Source organism: Periplaneta americana, chromosome 16 (genome assembly GCF_040183065.1).
Source record: "Periplaneta americana isolate PAMFEO1 chromosome 16, P.americana_PAMFEO1_priV1, whole genome shotgun sequence".
NCBI classification, from domain to species: Eukaryota; Metazoa; Arthropoda; class Insecta; order Blattodea; family Blattidae; genus Periplaneta; species Periplaneta americana.
In genome coordinates this window covers 180,798,201-180,823,138 of record NC_091132.1, presented here as the reverse complement: position 1 = coordinate 180,823,138, position 24,938 = coordinate 180,798,201, and the positions used below count along the sequence as shown (strand labels likewise).

Here is a 24,938-nt window from a genome sequence, read left to right as displayed (position 1 = left end):
TGACATATAGCCTACTTTATTTTCCCAAACAAGCCTCGACATAAGAGACCCAGAGACTCTAGGCAGTTAAGAGGCTAGGATTAATTTAATGTAATTGGAATTTACAAAATAGACAAGCAGACTTAGAAATGAAGTAGACAAGTACCAATTATACTTTTTTTATATTTATAACTAGAAGATTACTTCTAATTGGGGTACTGGCTGATATATATATATATATATATATATATATATATTAATAAACAGCAGTACTTCACTTACATGTCAGAGGAAGAACAATTGTTTGTATACATCTCATTAATGAAATATGTTACTAGTCATCGATAAATGCAACGGAAGGGGAAATGAGATGGCAACCATATACAATTATCTGCTGGCTTAGTTGCTTCATGACAGATGCCTCATTGGTGTCATGAGTTTCATCTTGTCTTCGAACAGTTGCCTACACAATTTATATGAAAATTTATTGCTGGTCACCCATCAGAAACGATGGGAATCCTAGTCAAATTGTACCCCATTATGACAACTTCCAATGTGGGAGTATGTCGATCTGACACTTCTACCAAAAGACATTTTCCGCTTTCCCTCTCCTGGCCTCAGGACTTCCTTGCATTCACCCCTGTCATATTTTCTATGGAAGTACTTCGTCTCAATTTCTACTATTTGATCATAACTTTCGTTAAAACTCCCAATGTCACTGCCATTTCGCTTCATGCAATGTTTCAGCATCTTCCATAAAAATATACACTGCTCAAAACAATTAGGGGAACAATAAGATTTATTTCAACATTTTTTTTTGCATTGGATAAAGGTACAAACATGAAATTAATAAAGTGTATTATTTATGGTTATTTATGGCCACATTTATCTCCATATCAATAAAGACAAATGAATAATGTCAACAAACAACTGTTTAAAACATTGCACTATATAAGAAACTGAATCTCGTCCTTACTTATCAAACTTAAACACCCGCTACAAAGGTCTAGTATCGTGTATGGCCTCTACGACATTCGATGACGGCTTGCCATCTTCGTGGCATGGTCCCTATGAGATTCTGTATTTCCTCTGGGGAATATTCTCCCATTCCTCCTCTACAGCATCTCCAAGTTCCTGCAGGGTTTGTGGAGCTTGATGTCGGTTCCTGACTTTCGTATTCAGAAGATTCCACAAGTGTCAATATAGTTGAGAACTGGGCTGATCGCTGGCCACTCCATTACCTTAATTTCATTCTCCCATAGGAAATCCCTGGTGACAGCCGCAGAATGTGCCCTGGCATTTTCCTGAACAAACAGAAATCCAGGGCCTACTACAATGGCAGCAGGTATTAGCTGTCCACATTCTCTAATGCCTCATTTGGAATTTGCAAGTTTACATTCTAAATTTTTCTTCCTATGACCATGGTCCTCGTCTTATTTGTATTTATAGTGCTCCCATACTTTTGCTCAGAGCTGTCCTTTAGTTCCAGTAGCATATCCCCAGCGAATAGGGATTATGAAGGATTGACAATGAGCGAATTTTCCTGTTTTGTTTTTCTGTGCGCCGGCGCTTATTTCCGCTTTCAAGCGCTAGAGGTTAGTGTAATCGAGCACATGCTAAGATAATAATTGAGAATAGAGTTGAGACACAGGATCCAAACATCATCGCCAACCTTATTGCATAAACCAGTAACGCTTTGCTTCAAATAAATTCAAGTTAACAGCTTTTCCTTATTTCTCAATGATAAACTAGCAGTAATAATAATTTGTTATATATTATATATAATAAATTATACTATAAAATAACATAATACTTTATAAAATTATGTATCAAATTCATTTAATATTTGTATACAATATAATATAGGTATATGGTTTTACAGCTTACAGGAGTTCTGTTTTTCAATTTTCAGCACTATCAAATCATTACATATTTTAAATGATGTTGGGGTCAACCTCTCAAATCTCATTGTAAAGGAAGTCTAGTGTCTACATTTTACAGTTAATGACGAATTTATTATTTCATCGGTCCAATTTATTTTATTTCAGTGCATAATGCATCTAGATCTATTAATTGTACGTGTTATATTACTGCTGTGTCGAATGCTTGCTGGTGCGATGTCAGTGACAAATCCTGGAAGAAAGGAGAATATCGCACTCAAAATGGTTTGAAGATCATTGAAATCAGTCGTGCTACATCAAAGTATCGACTCGAAGTGTCCATTCTGTATAATTAACTATATGCTGATATCCCTTAGTATTTCCTCCTCTTCTGATAACAACGCCATGTCATCACAAAATCTCATGAACTTTATTCTTATTCCCCTTACTATCAGTCCTCCCATGTTCTGAAAATAGATCTTCAAAAACAGGTTAAACTAATACAAAATGTTTACACAGAATATCTTACGAAGTCAATTCTAGTGGTAATCTGGTTAGATACACGCAGCATAATACTGAGAGTGATTCTACTAAATTTCTGAGCTAGTGAGACATGATGGATAAACATGAACCCTTCCTGCAAAATACACGACGAGAAAATAGATTTACGTGAAAAGAGTACATCAACTTTCACGTCCTTTGCACAATGCATTTTAACAGCATTTCTGTTCTCGTTGTCGTTTTCCTTCCTTGTTTATTGTGGACCTAACAGTTTTATCCTACAAGACAGAGAAAACACACGTTGCACAAAACATCGCATTACCAAACCTTTTCATCAATATATTTAAAAACATATTTAAAATAATCTTCAAGAAAAAAAAAAGAGAAAAAGAATCATCTTTCAGAAATATCAGACTTGAACTGCTTCTTGCCTATAGCAGTTAATGGCTTTTAACACTACCCGACCTTTACCACAAAAAAACACATTTGAAAGGTTCCTCGCCTATGTGCTGACGCAGGAGTCCTCTTAGGATACTTGAGATATACTGTAGTATTTACCACAAATATCACATTTGAAAAGAGTATCCCTCTTATGCAGACAATTAAGGGCTTTTATTTCACCCGTGTTAACACTTACTACAAAAATCACATTTGAAACGTTTCGCGCCAGAGTGCACAAGTTCTGGTAAAGCTACTGCTAGAAACACATTAGAAAGGTTTCTCCCCAATATGCAGGCATTTATGGTCATTTAAGTGACCTGACTGCGAGCAACACTTACCACAAACATCACATTTAAAAGGTTTCTGGCCAGAGTGGATACGTTTATGAACTATTAAGGTACCCGAGTGCGAGAAACATTTACCACACACATCACATTTGAAAGGCTTCTCGCCAGAGTGCACACGTAGATGGGCCTTTAGGTCACACGATTGCGAGAAACCATTACCACACACATTACATTTGAAAGGTTTCACGCCAGAGTGCACATATTCATGGATTTTTAAGTGACCCGATCGCGAGTACCTCTTACTACAAAAATCACATTTGAAAGGTTTCATGCCAGAGTGCACACGTTCATGGGCTTTTAGGCTATCGATCCGCGAGAAATTCTTACCACAAACAACACATTTGAAAGATTTCTCGGCAGAGTGGACACCTTGGTGGCGTTTTAGGGCACTGGACCGCGAGAAACATTTACCACAAATGTCACACTTGAAAGCTGTCTCGATAGAGTGCACACGTTCATGGGATTTTAGGTTACCCAACTGCGAGAATGATTTACCAGAAAGATCACATTTAAAAGGTTGCTCGCCAGAGTGCACACATTGATAGACTTTAAGGCCACCAGAGTTAGAAAAACTCTTACTACAAACATCATATTGGAAAGGTTTCTCGTCAGAGTGGACACATTCATGGCGTTTTAGGACACTCGTCCGCGAAAAACAATTACCACAAACGTCACACTTAAACGGTTTCTCGAGAAAGTGCACACTTTCATGTGATTTTAAGTGACGCGACAGGAAGAAACATTTACCACAAGCATCACATTTGAAAGTTTTCACGCCGCAGTGTACACGTTCATGGGCTTTTAAATCACCAAAATGCCTAAAACACTTACCACAAACATCACATAAATAAGGTTTCTCGCCAGAGTGCACATATTCATGTCTTTTAAGGCAATACGAATGTGAGAAACACTCACCACAAACATCACATTTAAAAGGTTTGTCGCCAGTGTGCAGACGTTGATGAGTTTTTAGATAAGTCTTCTGTGAAAAGAACTTACCACAAAATTGGCAATTGTAAAGCTTCTCGCCTGTATGCACGCGTTTATGGTTTTTTAAACCACCCGACCGCAAGAAACACTTGCTACAAACGTCACACTTGAAAGGTTTGTCGCCAGTGTGCAGACTTTGATGAGTTTTTAGATTAGTCTTCTGTGAAAAGAACTTACCACAAAATTGACAATTGAAAGGCTTCTCGCCTGTATGCACACGTTTATGGTTTATTAAACCTCCCGACCGCAAGAAACACTTGCCACAAACGTCACACTTGAAACGTTTCTGGCCGGTGTGCAGACTTTCATGAGTTTTTAGACATTTCGAGTTTGAAAAAGACTTATCACAAACTTCGCATTTGAAAGGTTTCTTGCTTACGTCCATAGATGAACGACTGTTGAGATTTTTTGCAGGCGAGGAACATATTTTAGACAATTGTAATTCCAACTGCTTCTCATCTTCACGAGTCCGCTCAGGTTTTCTCGAGGAACCCGACTTCCTAGGAATCTCGTTATCTTCAAGAGGAAGAATGGCCAATTCTCTTGATGCAGTCCTCTCATTCCTAGCTGCAATCCTGAAGTAAATATACTATGAGTCTATAAAATAGTCACAAGAAAACAATTCATTATTGAATATTCAAATTAACACAAACCTATTAAATGAGGGGGTACATTACAATTACAGATACATGCTCATAATTAATTTTTGAGCAATGGTGCAAGTATCTAAAATGACTAATCAACTTGTACTTCTTCTGCACAATATATTTCATAAGGATTACACCACGTTAGTCAACTCTCAGTTAGCTTTCATTTTTGAGCCTCAGTCCACAGTAACCTAACTTTGCTTTCATCTTTTTCGACTCGAGCATGCAATTTTATGCGATTGTTTCGAAATCTCATTTTACACATGTGCTATAACTTTTTCTATATTTTATTCTTCTGATGTCTAAAATCTTTACAGTTTTTAATTTTGTCACTTTAAAGATAGAGAAAATTGCAGTGGAACATTGCTGATACCGTTTCGCATTAAGAGCCATCATGAGAAAATCTGATTGCTATTATCTCTAACTTGGTATCTATTGTCCTACGAACGTTAACTAGTAACAATTCCATTCATTTTTATATTTTGTGCAGAACTACTATCAAGAGTGCTACCTACAAACACTTGAAGTAAATTGGAATTATGTCTTCGCCATTTTGTCCAGTGTGCAGTCTTTAGGAAGATGTACACCAGAATCATTTGCAGCGATGTCTAGCACTTTCCTCTAAATCAGCGACGTCATCAGTTCTTTTACGTTGTTTTTATCATTTCTGTTCCAGGACACCAAGTGTTCAAACATTACCTCCTCTGATATATTTCTCCTACCTGCAGTCTTATGCTAGACGTCTTAGGGAAGTACAAATTTAATGCAATGCATCATTCGACCTCAAGTTAAAGAATGAAGAGCATTGAAGGCTTCATCACAATATCCTCAATTACTTCAATTTTTACTTCCTATTTTAAATAATAATGTAAGAAATAGTTTTGGAAATAATATCAATGTTCGATAGTACGTATAGTTGTAATCAGTTCTTCCCTTCCATGAAACTTAACATATCTTAACTTAAAAGTCGACTGACAGATAATAAATTATGTTCAGTTTTAAGGACTGCAGTTGCTAACTAATATTACCTGGTATAGAGAATGTTATACCTAAAAATAATAGTTAAATTTGAAGCTTCTGCAGCAAGTGCTTCAAGTAAGAAGAATGAACTCTTGTAATAAAGGAAAATGTGTTTCAACATCGTAAGTACACATTGCATTTGCAACAGATAATTAATGAATTAAAAGCTTAGGAAATAACTAATTTTCTTTGTGGTTCTGTTTGTGCATGTATTTACGTACCAGTATATTGGTCTTTCTTCCAGTGTTTCGTCATGATATAATTAAACTACAATACATACTATTTTGGCCTAGAAGAATATCATATATGATTGAACGTGATGTACTGCTAATTTATAAAAAAAAATAGTCATAAAATCATAACTGAAACGTTGGGCCGAATAATGGTCTATGTTACAATGTGCTAACTGTGCAAGAGAAACAGATATGTTACATCGTAATTCCGCTCATGAATTTACTATTCAACGGGAACATAGATTGTTATTCCATAAGTATGTTTAGTACACTAAGCAAGGTACACGAATGTATGTTACTGAATGACATATTACACATCGCAGAAGTTTAACAATAGATTTAACTCCACAACAATGGTACTGGGGAATACAGACAATAAACAGTTTTATACAATCACAATAGTACGAAATATACTAAATCAATAAAAAGGTTAAAGTATGAACAATTCGATTATGACATTTATTTTTAAATGTTATATATTAATATGAATTAACAACATGTAGTTTACTAAAGTTACACTCAATGTCATATTATGAATAAACATACAATATTGATCAAATAATAGCAGCGATACTAGAAAATAACTGCAGTATTGCACTGTATAGACACCATTAAATTAATGAAAGTTGTAACAATAAGAATAAAGAAAATTAAATACGACAGTTGGGAAATTGTTAGGAGATGGAGTTTGAATCCCTGCCCCGAATATTCAGTATCCATCCCAACAGATGGCGGGACCAACACTAGGTAAAATGTAAATTAAAATACAAGTAATAAAATACTGCAAAATAACAGAGAGGAAATTCCATTAGTTTGGGGATCTTTCCCAGTATCTTGCGACTTTGTCTTCCTTGTATTCTCAACACCACTATGTCTCAGAGACTTTTATGTCGCACAAAAAAAAAATTTTTATTTAACGACGCTCGCATCTGCCGAGGTTATATCACCGTCGACAGTGTCCCACAGGGGTACTTTTACATGCCAGTAAACCTACGGACATGAGCCTGTCGCATTTAAGCATTTTAAATGCCATCGACCTGGCCCAGAATTGAACCCGCAACCTCAGGGATTGAAGGCTAGTGCTGTACCAACTACGCCAACCAGGATCATTTAGGTGACAGATTTTCCACTTACTAATATCAATTTGTCTGGATCCTTTTTATTTCTTTAGATTTATTTAGCTCGTCAATTTCATCACTGTTTATCCGTCATCCATTTTACGTAATAGATCAACCGAAACCTGATACACAGAGTTCAAGCACCCAGTATTCGTAAAGAGAACAAACTCCCGTGCAATAACTCCCGATACGATGTAAACAACTGGATACGCTAGAAGTGACTAGTGACATAGACCGTTGTTCCAGCCAAGAAAATCATGGTTGTAACTCGTGTAGAAGCGCCTCTGATACAGATATTGAAAAACAATATTTGTGACAGCTGTGAAAGACTATACAGAGGATTATACCATTAAAAACTCAATTTTTATAAATTCTAACATAGACCGTTGTTCGGCTGAATGCTTCAATTTTATATCACACATATTTCCGTTTTTAAATATTGTCTGTGTCTTACTTGTCTGTCTTTTGTAGAATTTTTCTAAATTCATTACAGTTTTTAACTGCTGTTTATTATTGTGCATGACGTATCTCAGGTAATAAAAATATAAATTGTTTCATTTATATGATTGTGATGCCACTACAACTACAATACTTCACTTACAGTAACAATTTTGCGCCTGAGAGCTGAGTAGACATACAGTTCTATGCAGTCTTTTACAGAGAAGCATGCAGCTATCTTGTAACTTGAAAATCATAAGTTGCTGTGCTCATTTCGTGAAAGCACTATTCTAAACTCACTATGTGTGCGAAACACTGGACAGCTGGGGAGTTAATGGCATTATTGCTAGGAACTCTGCATTAATAACAACACCAACAAGTTTCTTGTGTGAGAGGGATAGAAGGACTAGGTCTACACAGTGGAGGGGGAAACAGTGGCCAAACAGAAAGAAATCAGAACCTGGTGAAACATAGTTGAAGAACCACTGTATGTAACATTGTAGTTGTAATTTTGATGGTGTGAAAGTGAAAGACAGATGCCCTTAACTGCACCAGGATGCATGAACGAACGAACAAACAGATAAATAAATGAATAAATAAGTAAATCACGCAAATTAATATTACATAATGGCTTCCTAAATGTGATGAGCGGATCGCAGAAAACGTCTTGGAATGAACTCAAAATGGCAGTACATAATTTCCTTGGGAATTACAAAGACTTCAATTATAAAGAAATTGTAGAAATTAAGTTGAAGAGTTTCAATTCTCTAGGCTGCAATATGAGTGTATGCTTGTCCATCTAAATAATTATGTTGAAAATCTAAGCACTTTTAATGAAGAATATGAAGAAAGGTTTGAACAGTACTTATGGAAACCAGACATCAAGGAAAGTTGAGTGTGATTGTGATAACTGATTGTTGCTGGATGAATCAGACAGACAGTTCTTCTGAAGCTACTTCTGGACAGTCAAGAAAACGGAACCTTGAAACACAATGAACTCTCTACGTGAAGACTCGCACACCACACTCACCTTTCGGCGAAAACCTCGTTGTCCTCTGTCGTCACTTCCACCCTTGGCTCCTCATTGAAGTCACTGTGCACTTCCTACAAATACAGAGCAAATAAAACAAACAGATACCTCAATTTATATTAACAAGAGCGCATCGATTTTAGTTGCCACACAACTACATTTAAGTCGCAATAGGCCTAGCAGAATTTTAGCCAATAAAAGACAAATCTTGGGGAAGATATTTCATGGGGCACAGCTTTTCGTTGTAGAACAGCGTTTTTCAACGTGTGGCACACTAAAGGTGTACCAGTAGTTTAAAATGCAGTGGCACCATCATATAATCATTTGTTACCAAGCAGGAGGGGAATTTAGAGGGTTTTAGGAAGAAATGAAAATATAATAAAATACAAATCAATGAGTTGTATCTGTATGCATTAAAATATTGAATATAATATTTTCAATTTGACATGAATATTATTTTACTTTTTTCTTTAATTCGGTTATTTTACGACGCCGTATCAATATTTCAGGTTACTTAGCGTCTGAATGAGATGGTGATAATGCCGGTGAAATGAGTCCGGAGTCCAGCACCAAATGTTACCCAGCATTTGCTCGTATTGCGTTGAGGGAAAACCCCGGAAAAAACCTCAACCAGGTAACTTGCCCCGACTGGGATTCGAACCCAGGCCACCTAGTTTCGAGGACATATCCGCATAGGTGTGGACTGAATTTTATTATTTATGAGTCAACATGCGGTAGAATTTTAATATAATGAATGGAATAGAGGCACATGTTGCAAAAAACGTTGAGAAGAGAAACAAAATACAAGATAAACACTGGAAGAACACTGTGCATTCCTTGTTCTGCACTCACCTCAGGTTCATGTTTGAAAACTGGGAACGAAATTGGCACCGGATCTTCCTCATATTTTATCTCAGATGTGAGATCTTGGATCTGGTCCTCATATTCCTCCTTTAAACCAGTCACATGCTGATCCACAAGATTCCGTTCCTGCGGTACAGAGAGATATCTTAAATGAACAATTTATCACAGAATGTTAGAACACGACCCATACTTTTATAAGCTGCTCCCTATGTGTTCATATGCCTCAACATGATCACAACATATAGCACGTGTCTTACCCTGTGACTAATAGGGTCTGGATTCATATCAAAATGAATATAATCCATGCAAAAACATTTTTCAAATGTAGTTTCAATAAACTAAATTTTTACTTGATTTATTTAACGACGCTGCAACAACTACTAGATTATTAAGCATCGATGGGATTGGTGATAGCGAGATGGTATTTGGCGATATGTGGCCGAGGATTCGCCACAGATTACGTAACATTTACATAATGATTCCCGAAAACCTCGGAAAAACCCAACCAGGGAATCAATCCAAGAGTGAATCGAACCTGTGACCGAGCGCAACTCGCGATTGGCAGGCAAGCATCTAGCCGACTGAGCCATACGAGTGGCTTCTATGACAGAGCTAAGGCCAGTAGGCCTTCTCTTCCGCCCAGCCAGACTCTAAATCTAATTGATTATAATAATGGTTTATAGTGAGGGTCACATAAGTACAGTTCCTGAACAGCAAATATTGCCGTCATGACAGTGATGCCAACTGTTACCAGATATCACACGATCCTGTGTACTAAATGCATTATTTACTCACTGCACTTTATGATGGAATATTATGCTGAATAATTCAATAATTTGTAACATATTTCCATAGTAAAACTATACGGGGATAGGGATCAACATGTCATGTATTTTGTCTCGCAATACGAAATTCATTGGTTTCACTAAACAATTGACTCACAAGGCCTAACCTAAAAATGTATTTTGTTTGACCACATGAAAATATTAGTACTGACTCCGAAAACTTATATGATTATAGTTTTGAATTATAACTACAACGCAATAGACACAAAAAAAACCTATTACGTATTAATATGGCACTTTCCTAGAAGACGGGAAAAATCCAACATGGCTGACGAAAACTAGCAAAAACGTCCTGCCAAACTATGAACTTTGTAACATATGTTAATGATATTAATACTCTCACAAATTAATTAATATAAGTTCAAATTTCACAAGATTCCAGTAACCGGCTCAGAAACCTAATACAATGTTAATTGGATGGCACTCCAGTACCGAAAAATTATGTCGATATTTGTCTCAACTGCCAACATACCAGTTACAAAATCACTACCATTTGTAGTATATGTCAGTATCGAAATTCGAAACGAAGTAGGCAAAAGAAAATTCAACCTGCAAACTAGAAAAATAACCAGAATCCACTAGCATATGTAGTAATGGGGGAAAAATGGTTAGGTTTCACCCTTACGGTATGAAGCATTTGAACAGCCTGCGCAATTGTTTTCCCAACCCTTTCTCTCTTTTGATACTTAAAGACGTCGTAACAATAATTATTTAGGGTAGTTTTCATATACTGGTAAAGTTAATAGCGTTGGCCACTACCTGCCACCTAGAGGCAAAATAGCTTTTTCGTTACTCGCACATAAGCGCTGATTGAGCAGGCACTGTTAGCAGCCATAAGATGCGATCCAGCAGGCAATGGTTCAAACCCATTGTTCAATGTCCTAGATCATATATAAAACAGATCAGCCAAGCTTATATTAAATTTGGACGCAACTGGAAAATAACGGACGCTATGCGTCGCTAGTGTCGAGAAATGAGCTTGCGATAACAAACACTAGATGGCAGAGTACCTGAACAGTACATAGAGTAATACGACTGTGGGATGACTTTTTTACGTCATGCCACCTCCAAATTTCTTGCTCATTGTAATGTGAGGTTATGTTACAATAAGACTTTGATGTGTCGCTAAATTGTATCATACAGAAGGTTGTTTTACCCAAATTCATCAACACACACAGATGCCATTTTGGTACATGGCTGATATAATGTTGTTTGCGTTCAATATATAATCTGTCATCATTTGATGTACGAAATCTAATTGTTTTTAATTTTCAGTATACAATACCTCCCTAGCAACAATTATCACAAAATATTAAAAAGAGCAGATTTGTCTGCGATTGTTGAATGCACATCATGATGCTCACGAAAAGGCACTATTTATTTTGTGTGAACAAGATTACAATTTTTGAATATGAAGGAAAAGCAGGTATCCCTCTTCTCAAATTTATCCGAAAGGGGAAGAATTACAACTCCCTCCCCCCAAACATGTTTCCTCTTTTCTAGGCCTACATGTTTTCATTTTACAGGTGTATTATATGATGCGATATGGAAGCAGATAAATAATAACTGTACGTTTCTCGTCCACATTAAATTCAATGTGTTCATAACGTAGACCTGATATATTGCTTCATGTAGGCTACACAGCTGGCAGTGTTCTTTTTACGAATAAGCGGTCGTACTAATCATTTTCTTTTCATCTGAACTATTGCTGGAATATGCGTTTGTGTTTTTATTTGCTCTGTATGTTGTTAAATAACTACTGAACATCGTCTTTGGTTAACAAATTGTTCTAGTATTCGTTTTATATCAGTCTTACGGTATTGAATTCTGTCCATAACGTGGGCGAGATATTATCAGGCTGGAAAATTCGCTCTGAATGCATTTTTTTACACAATTTTCTAATTTTAAGCAGATTTACGAGACCCTGTGCGGTTTCTCTGCAAATGCAGAGTTAATTGCAATATACGGTAATTCTGTTATTTTCCTGACACTTTTATATCCGTTCTCTTAAACGTACTGTACTGATTTAGATTCTTTACCCTACTGTAGGTATTTTGCTGTCTACAAATCATCGTTAGTCAAATGAAATAGCCTATAATAGTTGTTTGTAACGAATTAGTAGACAACCTCAATCCCTCCTGACTGCCTCCCTTACGAATTTCTTTCTGACTTTAATGAAATTTACTTTATACTGGTCCTTAAATTACTGAAACTAGTGTTGAGGTAGTTACGGTGATTTCTGAAGTGAAAATCGTTCAATTTATAAGGGTGAAATCAAAAATAATTTTTGTAGCCTTTCCTTGTCCTTAATTGGAAATTTGAGTAACTTCATATGACGACAATATTTCTTCCTTCTTCTACAGTTAACATAATCGCAGATGGACATTTCTAAATGAAGTTTGTTACACAGAAACCTTTGAGACAATATTGACACTTGAAGTTCGTTATATAGTTCATCTATAAGAGTTAAACTAGCGCTGAGGTAGTTTCTTCATACTCAGCTTATTCACCTTGCATACATGAGTCTGTAACAGGTTAGGTTTGGTCAGTGCTGTCATGGTAATTTTTTTCTTGGCCATACACCCCACCTCTTGTTTTCTCCCTTGAAATATATTTTACTCTCCTCTCTCTATTTCTCCAATTGTCATTTAATTATTTCTCTTAATATTAAAGAAGAAGTAAAGAAATTGTTTTGCTTCACAATTTAATTGTACAAGTTTGATTTAAAGAATACACCATGTAGCACCACCATAGATGCACACTTGTCTCGATGAATCTTGGAGTGTATATTTGCAGCACTTCTTGTTTTTCAACCATTATTTTATATAATTCTGGATTCCAGTGCTGAAGAGGTGGATAATTTTTGTTTATGAACATCAAACAAAATAGAGGGAAGTCTTGCAACGCTGGTTAGCATATAGTACCGGTCAGTGTGTGTATTTAAATACCGACAACAATTAGCAGGACGCGAAATGTAGTGTACGTTACTTCTAACAGTCAATAATCACTGGTAAATAATTCAAACTTAAATCTACATTCATTCGTTAACAAAGTCTGTTGAAAGACTTTTCTGTTTGCTGTGGCACGAATCGACTAAATCTAAACTGACTGACACCAAGGCAATTCGGTAAGTCTCGTTATAAATCTTGTTTTATTCGATTCAGACATGATTTATGAATTACTTTTATGCATGATCCATGTTACATAACATAATGGTGCTATAGAAAAAAATATTATATGTTTCGCTGTGTGTCAGCCAGTACCGGTCACCTCTTGATCTTGCAGTACCTGTCATATTCTTACATGTAAGCTATGTCCGTCTAATATTTTTATAGGACGTTCATGATGCCTCCAGTGATAAGTAGACCTTCCAAAGGAAAATGGCATCCAGATTCTATGAAACAAGCTGTAGAGAATGTGTTAACAGGCCAACGTTCTATCCGCAAAGCTGCTGAAATAGACAATATCCCCAAAAATACGTCGATTGATCGTGTTTCTGCCGTAAAAAGAGGTAAAGAAATTACATTCACTCCTGCACTTGACCGTTTTAAACCCACGTTCAATGCCGAATTCGAAGGAGTTCTATTGAATCATGTGAAAGATCTATCTGATAGATTACTACCACTCACAAGGAAAGAGATTTTGAATCTAGCTTTTCAACTTGCTGAGGCCTTAAAAATTCCTCATCAATTCAACATGACAAAAAGACTTCTGGTAAGCAATTTTATTATGATTTCATGAAACGGCACCCGAATTTGTCTCTCCGAACTCCTGAATCGACAAGCCTTAATAGATCAATTGGGTTTAACAAGCCACAAGTCCATCGATTCTTTGAGAGTCTTACAAATCTAATGGAAAAATATGAATTCACACCCTATAAAATTTATAACTGTGACGAAACTAGTGTTACTATTGTACAAAAACATTTCAAAGTTATTTCGCTGAAACAGAACTGTCAAGTGGGTAAACTGACTTCGGCTGAAAGGGGAAGAAGTGTTACTGTACTATTCTGTATGAATGCTGGGGGTCAGTACATTCCACCATTTTTCATATTTCCTCGACAACGCATGAATGAAAGACTCCTCATTGGTGCTCCCAAAGAGAGCATAGGTGAAGCTCAATCGAACGTGGATCAAACTGAGAGCCCAACAGTTAGGCCTATGCTTCCATTCCCTGACATGACTTCTGCACCTAAGGCAAGTTTACACCATGAGACTAGCCCTAATAGGCCCACTCCTACTGATAGGCCTAATGATACCACTGTCGTAAAGGAAACAATTCAGCAGCTCAGCCCAATTCCGGATGCCAGTAAGAAGCGAGAAGTTAGTCGATGCCGGAAATCTGAAAAAAGTGAGGTTTTGACATCCAGTCCTTACAAGACAAATTTGGAAGAAAAAAAAATGAAAAGCTGAAGAGAGAAGTCAAGAGCCTAGTGCGTGGGAAACCCCCCTTATCAGAAAAATTCTTTCCAAAAAGCTCAAGAAAGACAACTAAGAAAAATGACGAAAAGGAGGAAACTACATGCATTTTTTGTGGGGAATCTCATGACGAAGATTGGATCCAATGTTCTTCATGCCAAATGTGGGCTCACGAAGCCTGTTCCAGCATTCCTGAGACATCTGACACGTATGAATGTGATTTTTGTCAAAAGTAATATGTGACCGGTACTGCCTGCCAATTTTCTGATTGTATCGATTTTATGGACATTTAATTTGTTTATGTTTTGTATTAATATTAATTTCTGATTTTTTTTTGTAATTACCATTGAGTTCAATAATTTATGTACTTACATTATATCAAAAGAGTGTGTCAAAAAGTTGAATGTTTTCTTATTTATAACCCAAAAACCTTAAGCGGTCGGTACTGCGAGACTTCCCCCTACCGGTGGGTACAGTAGGAACAGGAAGAGATGATCTAAGATCTGTATAGATCTCCACGTACAAAACTTAGGCACCCATATGCCGTATGGCTCCTTACAGACAAAATGTTCATTTCCCCATACGATTAATTAAAAAAAATTGTAGGTTCCATACGATATATGGCCTCGTGTAGCCTCCATGACAACACTGGGGTCAGTTAGTTTAGGCACTTTTACACCTTGCATGTACAATCAACTGCATCTCCACAAAAAAATTCCTTATAAATTGAACAGTTTTCACTTCAGAAATCACAGGAACCGCTTCACCCAGGTAAGTAGTTACCAGTTAATCATTTCAAAGCTCTTGTTATATTATGAAATAGCATCACACAATGCTGCCAAAATAAATGTTCCCAGTGTTAAAATTACAGAGTGTAAATTTCGCTTAGGACAGTTTTTGCTCTGGAAAATTAAAGGAAACAAACAGTATATCAAACCAGCAGCTGAGACACAAAGCACCTGAAATTCGAAAGTGGTTAAACATTTTTATATTTCGTTCTTTCTTATTTACCAGCAACAGAAGTACCAGTATCAGATTCTTTGCAGAGCTAATATCAGAGGCCCCTCCTATTAGAGAATGTTTTGAATATTATTATATTCTGGAAAACTACATTGGCACATCAACCTCCCCTCCCCCCACCTGAATTCTGGGCTGAAGCACGAAATTTCGAAATGTACAAATTACAGATGTGGCAGAATATTACCACAATGGTCTTCAGCAAGAATTTTGTAAGACATATCCAAATATCTTCATGGTCATTATATGTATTAAAATAAAACATATACTACATGTGAAGTACCTACTAAAAATGAGAGAAATAGGATTTGGAAGGACAATAAAAAAGTGGAATGGACAAACACTAAGAAACTATTCATCTTGAATCAGTATGAACAATAGGACACTTTTTTTTGGTGTTAGTGGTATAGAATATGAAATTAAGTTGCATCAATAAGTTTTTGGAGTTTAGCATTACTTTAAGTATTTATTGTCCCCCTGTTGGAAAGATGGAATTACTTTGTTTGAAACTTGATGAAATTTTATTGTACCTGAACTCAATTTATTAAGGTACAATAAAATTCAAATTATTAACTGCAGGCCATTTTAAAATAAATCTGTTGGATGTAAATTATTTCTTAATTTATTAGGACCATAAAGGTATTGTTACAAGCGATAGATTGAATCATTTTTATCTTAATAATTTAATGTAGGATGATTATTTCGGGAATTGTTATGCTCTAAATTGTGAGGATATTTTAATACTTTTTTAAAATATAAATTTGGAATATGTTTCCAGTTAGTAAAGAGTAATTCAAAGAGACAGAGGTCTCAAGCATATTTATGGACACATGCCAGAATTATTAAATATGAAAAAAAGAGTTCTTGCACTAACGTACTGTTTATAAAGTAACCAAATCTTAAGAAATACAGTATATGTACTGGTATTCTATATAAAGGCATAGGAGTGAATATAAATCTGTTTTAAGGAATTCCTATTTAATATTCCTGCTATAGGAACATGACAAAATAAATACAACGCAGCATCGAAGCTAATTCAACTCTTATCGAGTATTGTTGATGAGATGTGTTATGAAGGTAGACCGAATCATTCAATATAAATGTATAAATAGGACGAATAATAATAGATTAATTTCAATGTATGTAGTATCAAAACTGAAAGCGGTAACTAGTCTATGAATGATGTCTTAACAACTATAAATAAAATGGACTCTTGACAATAGACACACATTTGGCTTCAGTAATAACTAGGACTTCAAGGAATTTATGGTAGCTCACCTGTCAGGCAAAACTCTGAATAGTCAGCATTGTCGAACTATAGAAGCGCGATTAAAAAAGTATTTTTTTCCCCACCCATTACATATGATTGTTTTTTTCAAGTCCCGGTAATAACATTATTAAATTAATTATCCCACATATTTGGGTGGTGCCTTTCTTTGTTTCTCACATAATTTATGAGAGTTTCTCTTTTACACTTCAATAGAGAAATACAACTTTCAGTGGACAATGAACGTGTAACTCTAATGGAACTCTAAGGACCACGGCATTAATGTTGTCTTCTTTTCTTTCTTGCCCTTTAGTTTTTGTTGCAGATAACATCGTGCTATTGGATAATTATACATGCACCTTTCTAATAAAATTGGCATATATTTCACTGGTCTCAGAAGTAAAATTAAATGTATAACAGCTTCTCGGTGCAAAATATTTACTGAAAATTATTGTAGGATTTGAATAGAAATGTCACTTCTCAGGCAAGGTTATTCGTGGATGACTGTATAATATATAGAAAAAATTAGTGATAAATCTTATATCACCGCCTTGCAAAACTAGCTTGACGTTATTGAAAACTGGACTACAACAAATAAAATTAAAATCAATGTGAGCAAAAGTAAATCAATATGTATCCTTCTGTAAAACACAAAATTAAATTCGTCTCATATACCAATTAAATGGATCACCAGTATCACAAGTAAACACTTAGGTACTGTATATATTTTAGTAACAAACTGGTTGAAATAAGTCACTAATATTACAAGGATAGCCTGGAAAACACTACATTTCTTTATGCATATTCTTAAGAAAGCTAACCGAAAGCCAAAAGAATTAATGTACATAACCCATGTTCGGTCCACTGCTGTGGAGTAATGGTAGGCACATCTCACCGTAAAATGAGTGGGCCCGGGTTCAAATCCTGATTGGGGCAAGTTACCTGGTTGAGGTTTTTTCCGAGGGCATAGCAGGGCATTGGAGACTTTGTAAATCTAGTTGCTCTAGTCATAGCGCTGTGAGGTTACCATCTTTCAATATAGACAAGTGTCTGAAGGCCAACAAGGCAGAACTCATAAAGCGGTGGAACTAGCGCTGAGGTAGTTCCTGCTACTTCGGAAGTGAAAATCGTTGAATTTAAAATAGATTTTTTTTTTGTGTAGGTGCAGGTGATCATATAAGCAAGTCATAATAAAAGCCAAAACTAACCAAACCGTATCTGTCACAGAAGCGTATATGCAAGGAGTATGAGTACAAAGGAACTACTTCTGCGCTAGTTTAGGCTACTAACATAGTACATTAATCAGACTTCAGATTGGAGTACCGTAAGAAACGAATAAATAGAACTGAAGTAGAGACAAATTGCACTTACAAGTTATCACGCGTAAGTTTGTGCTTAATTATAACGTATAAACGCAAATACTGAAATATTGATACAGTATCCGTGCAGTGTAACTGAAAATTATTGAATCGAGCATAAATAAATGTACAAGAATTTCGCAATATTTAATCCAAATGCACATACGAACAACATAATTTTTACAACAAAAATAAAATTACACCTTAACTCGGAAGTGTCTGAAGTGTCTCATAATTTAAATTTATTCATGCAATTACACTACATTTTAGAAAAATTTATGTAACTCTTTATGCATTCCAACTAATTTATATGGATAAAACGCCACCGTCCTTGATCGGGTTAAGTGAGTCATATTGTCTGCCTATATTGAATCACGATGGCAATGACACAGTCTATTGTTCCTAGTACTCACAGCGCTCCAAGGGGCTAGCAACTATCGCGAGAAATACAAAAAATTATCCCAAGCTTCGCAACTGTATTTACTAAACGTTATCACAACGCACAGCATGTGGTTTACATTATGATGGATAGGGCCAGGATTTTTATGCACTTGCATATTTTCATGCATTAACATTTGTTATACATGTTACTAACGTCTGTGATGATGAATAGCGCAATGTTAACTGGGCAAAAGTTTTTTAAAATTTTGGTCATTACTGCATATAATATAATACTGTGCATTATATTGTAGCATATTTTCAAAATTGTGTTAGATTAACAATATTTGCGTAATGTAAAAAAACAAGACTCTGGATTGTTCCATTGTCAGTAGATATTTTTTGGCTCACTGTACTCGAAGGCTAGAAATTCCTTGTGTATGAAGGGAAATTGTGGAAAAACCGCAACTGTTTTGGTTTTGTTTTATTGAAATACTACACAAAAGAAAATATTCTCAAACACCCCTACCCTCCTTTTTTATGTTTGAGTTTTCAATTGAAAGCGAAAAATTATTTATTGTCATAAAGAGAATAAAATGAAAATTAATTCGTGACCTTAAGCACAATATCAAATACCTACATGGCTTGGCAACCGTTAAGAATAAGGTGTAACTGTAACTTCGTTTTTAAATTTGAAATATAAAACTAGAAAACAGTTCAACATTACACTTCGCTACAACATAAGAAATAACAAATATATTGTCATCAGATTTCTTCTATCCCTATCATACACTAAAAAGCACTCCAAGTAATGTTACAAACAGATAGTGTCTATGATAATCAAAATACAAAATAAGCACAAGAAAATACACAACGCATTCCTTGCGCTCCACTCACCTCAGGTTCATTTTTCAACGTAGGGAACGAAATTGGTATCGGACCTTTATCAACTTTCACCTCATGTGTGAGAGCATGTCCCTGGTCCAAATATTCTTCGGAGTAATAAGACATCTTGCGTAAGCTTATGTATAACCGCCGTTTAACTGTTTGCCCTTTCAAACAAGTAATAATAATATCGTTACGATTAAATGAGGTTAGGGCCAGTGTTGCCAACTCCAGTTTGCATAAATACACTAAATGCTTAAAAAAAAAAAAAAACAAAATATACTGTAGCATTAAACCCTCTCGATTTTTACATATATGTTACATATTAAAAAAAAATAATAATAGGCTATAAATAATGATTATGCACTTAACGAAAGGGCAAAAGAAGAGATTCATTATCATCGTCTTCTTCTTTTTAAATTTCTTCTTCTGGTGTGCATGTTTCCATTGTTCCGATTTTTAACAATGTGTTCAGGCGAAACAAATTCATGGCAATATTTATCACGCCTTCTCAGTACAGCCTTAACTGTCAAAATTGTCCATCATACCTTCGCCCCCATTGTATTTCTAATTTTGGTTTCCATTATATTCATCTGGGTAAATAATCTTTCTACTTCTGTGTATGACCTGGGAAGACAGAGCATAGAAATTGCGAATTCGGCTAATTATTTGAATTGGTTCATATCTGAAGAATATTTATAGACTATCGAAAAACTTCACACCAGTGACATATGTTGAATTATAATGTGGTGCCCCCAAGTGTTATGTATGATTGGATACTTCGCCTTCAGACGAGAGGAATGCTAACACAGGACAAAGTCGAGTTTAATTGTTTAAGGGAGAGACCTGATGCGAAAAAAAAAAGAAAACTATATTTCCTACTGCCCACCGTTCAATAATCTTACTCACAGACGGAGAAAAAAAACAAAGATTTAGTGGGGAAAAGCACCATGTTGGCAGCACTGGTCACGGCTAACTTAAAGCCTTAAAAAAGTATTTTCAAGGCGGCCGTGGTCAGACAGATGATCAAGATTCTGCAGGGCTGTAATTTCATGTTTTACTCCTCTTTGCAATTATTATTTTCCCTCTAATATTGCCTTTTTAATACTAATTAATAGTAAGAGCTGATAATAGGTTATCAGTGAATTCCAAGAATCAGTGACTGATTTTTCATACGAACCGGAAGTAGGCTTGGAAACTGTCCCTATTTTGCTGGACAGTCCAGATTTTGACCATTGCGTCCAACGTCCCGACATGATTTGCACATGCATCCAAATGTCCTGATTTCAGGGCATATTAGACATGACAGCTGATTTTCATTCCTATCATATTGTTGGATTTAGTCTGGATTGGAAGATATTTCCGAACAGTCTCATACAGACATGCTTGCAATATGTGACGAAATGGAGAACCGACTCTGGTTCTAGTACGCATGTAATTGTCGTTCATGAGTGAATGCAATAATCATACCAAGATCATATCAAAGTTAAAGCAGGTTTTATCACAGTCACAGAATACTTTTATGAGTCACATATACTTTGTGCTCATCTTATAAACTTTTACCTTAGCTTGGCGCCATTCAGTATTATGTCCACTTTGTTCCCAAAGAGGAGAGAGAACCGTTACCTTTGGGAGGGGGCAGAGCAAAATCAAAGAATTCCCAGATAACGGGTTCATGGGGGACTCATTTACCTCCTTCCCCCGATTTAGCTTGATCGTTGTAGATTATATCGGAAAGTGATAATTTTTAGAAGTATTTTCGTGGGGAGGGGGTGTTTCTTACAGTGTTACATCCATACCCGCGATGTTTTGGACAGAGTTCAATGGGGCTTGAACTGTAGGTCAACTACAAATTATATTACGGCATAACTTAAAACAATCTCTCTCTCTTTTTTTCTCTAATCAGAAAAATATCCATACACCAATAAAAACTATTTAAATATGCTAACCTAAATTTTTTATATAAAGCTTACTTTCCTGAGGATATATGATATATAAACTCTATTTTATTTAATCTCGTCTTTAAGTTTACACATTATACCGGGTTTGTTTCTGCATTGTTGTGCAGTATGTTATTCATACATCTCCAAGTGGAGGCCAGAACACTTGCAGGCTTCTAACACTGGAGTACAAACTGTTACAAAAGAAACATTACACTACTTCCATTCCTCCAATGAGGTATAGAAATTCTTATACATTCAGTAATTTAAAATATATATTATAGTCTAGACACTTCAATCGTCAATTTAGCACAGAATCTTAAACAAAAACAAAAGCAAAAAAGATATTTTATTTCTTTCTTTCCAACATTAATAGAAAAAAAATAGCTGTGACAAGTTTCGGGGGTAGTATACACATATCCCCATAACTCCGGCTATGTTCGTTCCACTAGATGCGTCATTAATTGTTTTCGGCAGAAAAGGGAAAAATAAAAAAGAAAAACTTATACTTTTATATATATATATATATATATATATATATATATATATATATATATATCAACGAGGACAACAACAAAGAATCGTTCAATACCATAGCTCATCAAGTGTGATAAATTGTGATAGCTCTGGTGTAAATCATGTAAACGTCTGTTTTCTGAGGAGAGAGGCTGAAATCTTTTGTATACGTAGGTTCGGATTAGTACAGTTTACGTTAAATTAGGTTAGTTTATATTAGGTTAGTAATAGCATGTGGGAAAATATCAGAGATGCTACCTAATTGCAGCTGAGCAGAGCATAGGTTATTATGAACCTAAGAAAACGAAACCGTGGTTTGATGAAGTTTGTTGTATGGTAGTAGAAAGATGGAAACAGGCAAAATTGAAATTCTTACAGGATCCAATTATGGAGAACAGAGATAATTATTTCAATGAAAGACGGAAAGGAAGTCGTATATTTACGAATAAAAAGAGAGGCTACTTGAAGGAAAAACTGGACAAGGCAACAACAAATTGATAGAATAAAAGCATTCGAGATTTATATAAGGGAATAAAAGAATTTAAGAACGGACATCAGGCAAGGGTAAACGTCATCAAGGATGAGAATGATTACTTGCTTGCAGACTCTCATTCAATCTTGAACAGATGATAAAATTGTTTTGGGCAAGTACTAAATGCACATATGCCAAATAGAAATCATTCAGACTAAATTCAAATACAAACTGCTGACCCATTTATACCCGAACTCACAGTTTCAGAAGTAGAAATTGCGATAGAAAATATGGAAAAGTACAATTCTCTAGGTATCGATCAAATTCCAGCAGAATTAATAGACAAGGGTGGAAGCGCATTATCTGTCGAAATTTATTAACTGGTACTTGCTATTTGGGAACAGGTATTTATACAAGAAACATGGAAAGACTCCATAATCGTACCTATTTTTAAGAAAGGGAACTGTGGTAACTTACACATTATATTAAAGCCGATCCACGTGTAAACAGTAAGTATTTTCAGCTTATTTTTACACTTGAACACCTTCCAAAATGATCACAACTGAAAGGCATTTACTGCCTTTCCCTTTCTCTCCACATAGATCAATATTGTTAATGTAGTTTATCGTCTGATGTCTTCTTCTGCGACCAACTTATCCCGATTCACGATTCCTTCCAGTATATCCATCACTAGGCAGTTTCTTCTCAGCCAGTGACCCAACCAATTCCTTTACCTCTTCAATTTCAGTATCATTCTTTCTTCACTCACTCCTTCCAACACAGGTTTCTCTTATAATTTGTGTCCATTTAACGCGATCCATTTTCCTCCATACATATTTTTAGCGCTTGTATTCGCTTTCTTCACTTCGTAGTAATGTCCATGTTTCTGCTCCAAACAATCCCACACTCCATCCAAAGCACTTCATTAGTCTCTTAGTTACTTCTCCTTCTAGAGGTCCACAAAAGATGATCCCTTTTCTACTAAAAGGTTCGTTGATCATTCCTATCCTCAATTTCATTTCCTAGCAACAGCTCATATTACTGCTTACAGTACACCCCAAGTATTCGAAGACGACCACTTGTTCTATTGCCTCCATTGGAATTTCTCTGACAATGGTACTCGTCTGATTTGAATTTATGCTTATCCCATACTACTGTTCGGCAGCCGTCATTGAGATCCAGTAGCATATAGCTTATTATCGTCTCCTCTGCTGCTAACAACGCCATATCAACAAATCTGATGTACTTTTCTCTTCTTCCTCCCGCAGTAAATCCTCCCATGTTCTGAAAACATTTCTTCACATACAGGTTAACCCACTACAAAATCTAACACACAGTATTCTTTAAAAATTGAATCCTGGTGGTAATCTGGTCAGACACACGTAGCATAATTCTAAAAGTGATTTTATTGAATTTGTGAGTTAGATAGACACAATGGATGATGAAGAAACATTCTAGGTAAAAATATTCGAGAAAATAGATGTATGATGACAAGAGAGTGCAGTAACGTTCAAGTTTCCTGCAAGTTCCTCGATAATTACGAATGCTCACCTTTCATTATGTATATTTAAACAAAAATTCTGGTCTCGTTTTAGTTGTCGTTCTCGGTTTATTGTGAACAAAGCCCAACAGTTTAACTTACAGTTCAGAGAAAAACACATTCCACGAACACCGCATTACCAAGTCATTTCGTCGGTATATTTGAAATCATATTTAACATAGTCTTCCTAAAGAAACACGTTTCAGAGATCAGACTTCAAAGGCTTCTCACTTAAAGGTGTTCATTGCTTCTTAGGCTACCTGAGCGAAGAAACATTTACTACAAAAATCGTATTAAAAAAGGTTATTACCAATAGAATTCAGCACATGATTAGTTAAACTACACCTACTACCGAAACACAATTGACATCACTAAAAACGAACGTATTTTTGAAAGATTTCTCGCCTTTATGCTGACGGTCATGGTTTCTGAGGATAGTCGAATCTGAAAAACACTAACCACGAATTTAATATCTGAAAGAATTCTCGCCTTTGTGCCGCCGAACATGGTTTCTTAGTTTAGTCGAATGTGAGAAACTTGTCTTCCATGTAAAGACACTTACCACTCACATAGAGGTATCGGAGTGAGAGAAGCACTTACCACACATTACATGTCAAACGTTTCTAGGCAGTGTGCAAACGCTCATGAACTTTCAAGTTATAGGAGCGCGAGAAACACTTGCCACAAACATCACATTTGAAAGGTTTCTCGCCTGTGTGCAGGCGTAGATGTCTAATTAAGGTAATATACACTGAGAAACTACTACCACAAATATCACATTTGAAAGGTTTATCGCCTGTGTGTACTCGTGAAT

At 35.8% G+C, this 24,938-nt stretch overlaps 1 protein-coding gene across 2 annotated transcripts; it reads right to left on the bottom strand.

The window, feature by feature from the left end:
* Positions 1–796: 796 nt before the first annotated feature.
* Positions 797–19,846, bottom strand: LOC138692151 (zinc finger protein 271-like). Of its 2 annotated transcripts, none has more exons than XM_069815176.1 (4): positions 19,669–19,846; positions 9,477–9,614; positions 8,625–8,698; positions 797–4,713 (listed from the first exon to the last, which is right to left on the bottom strand). In XM_069815176.1, exons 1-4 carry the CDS (start codon positions 19,780–19,782, stop codon positions 3,069–3,071), a joined length of 1,971 nt encoding a protein of 656 aa, XP_069671277.1. In that variant the 5' UTR covers positions 19,783–19,846; the 3' UTR covers positions 797–3,068. The 2 variants fall into 2 exon arrangements, with proteins under 2 accessions (XP_069671277.1, XP_069671278.1); XM_069815177.1 differs by having other exon boundaries at positions 4,611–4,735.
* Between the last annotated feature and the right edge of the window lie 5,092 nt (positions 19,847–24,938).

Coding starts and splice junctions, on each gene's coding strand:
- LOC138692151 (XM_069815176.1), bottom strand. CDS start 19,782: ATGTCTTATTACTCCGAAGAATATTTGGACCAGGGACATGCTCTCACA. Junction 9,615..19,668: donor CGTTGAAAAATGAACCTGAG/GTGAGTGGAGCG, acceptor TCTGTACCGCAG/GAACGGAATCTTGTGGATCA. Junction 4,714..8,624: donor AACGAGGTTTTCGCCGAAAG/GTGAGTGTGGTG, acceptor TATTTACTTCAG/GATTGCAGCTAGGAATGAGA.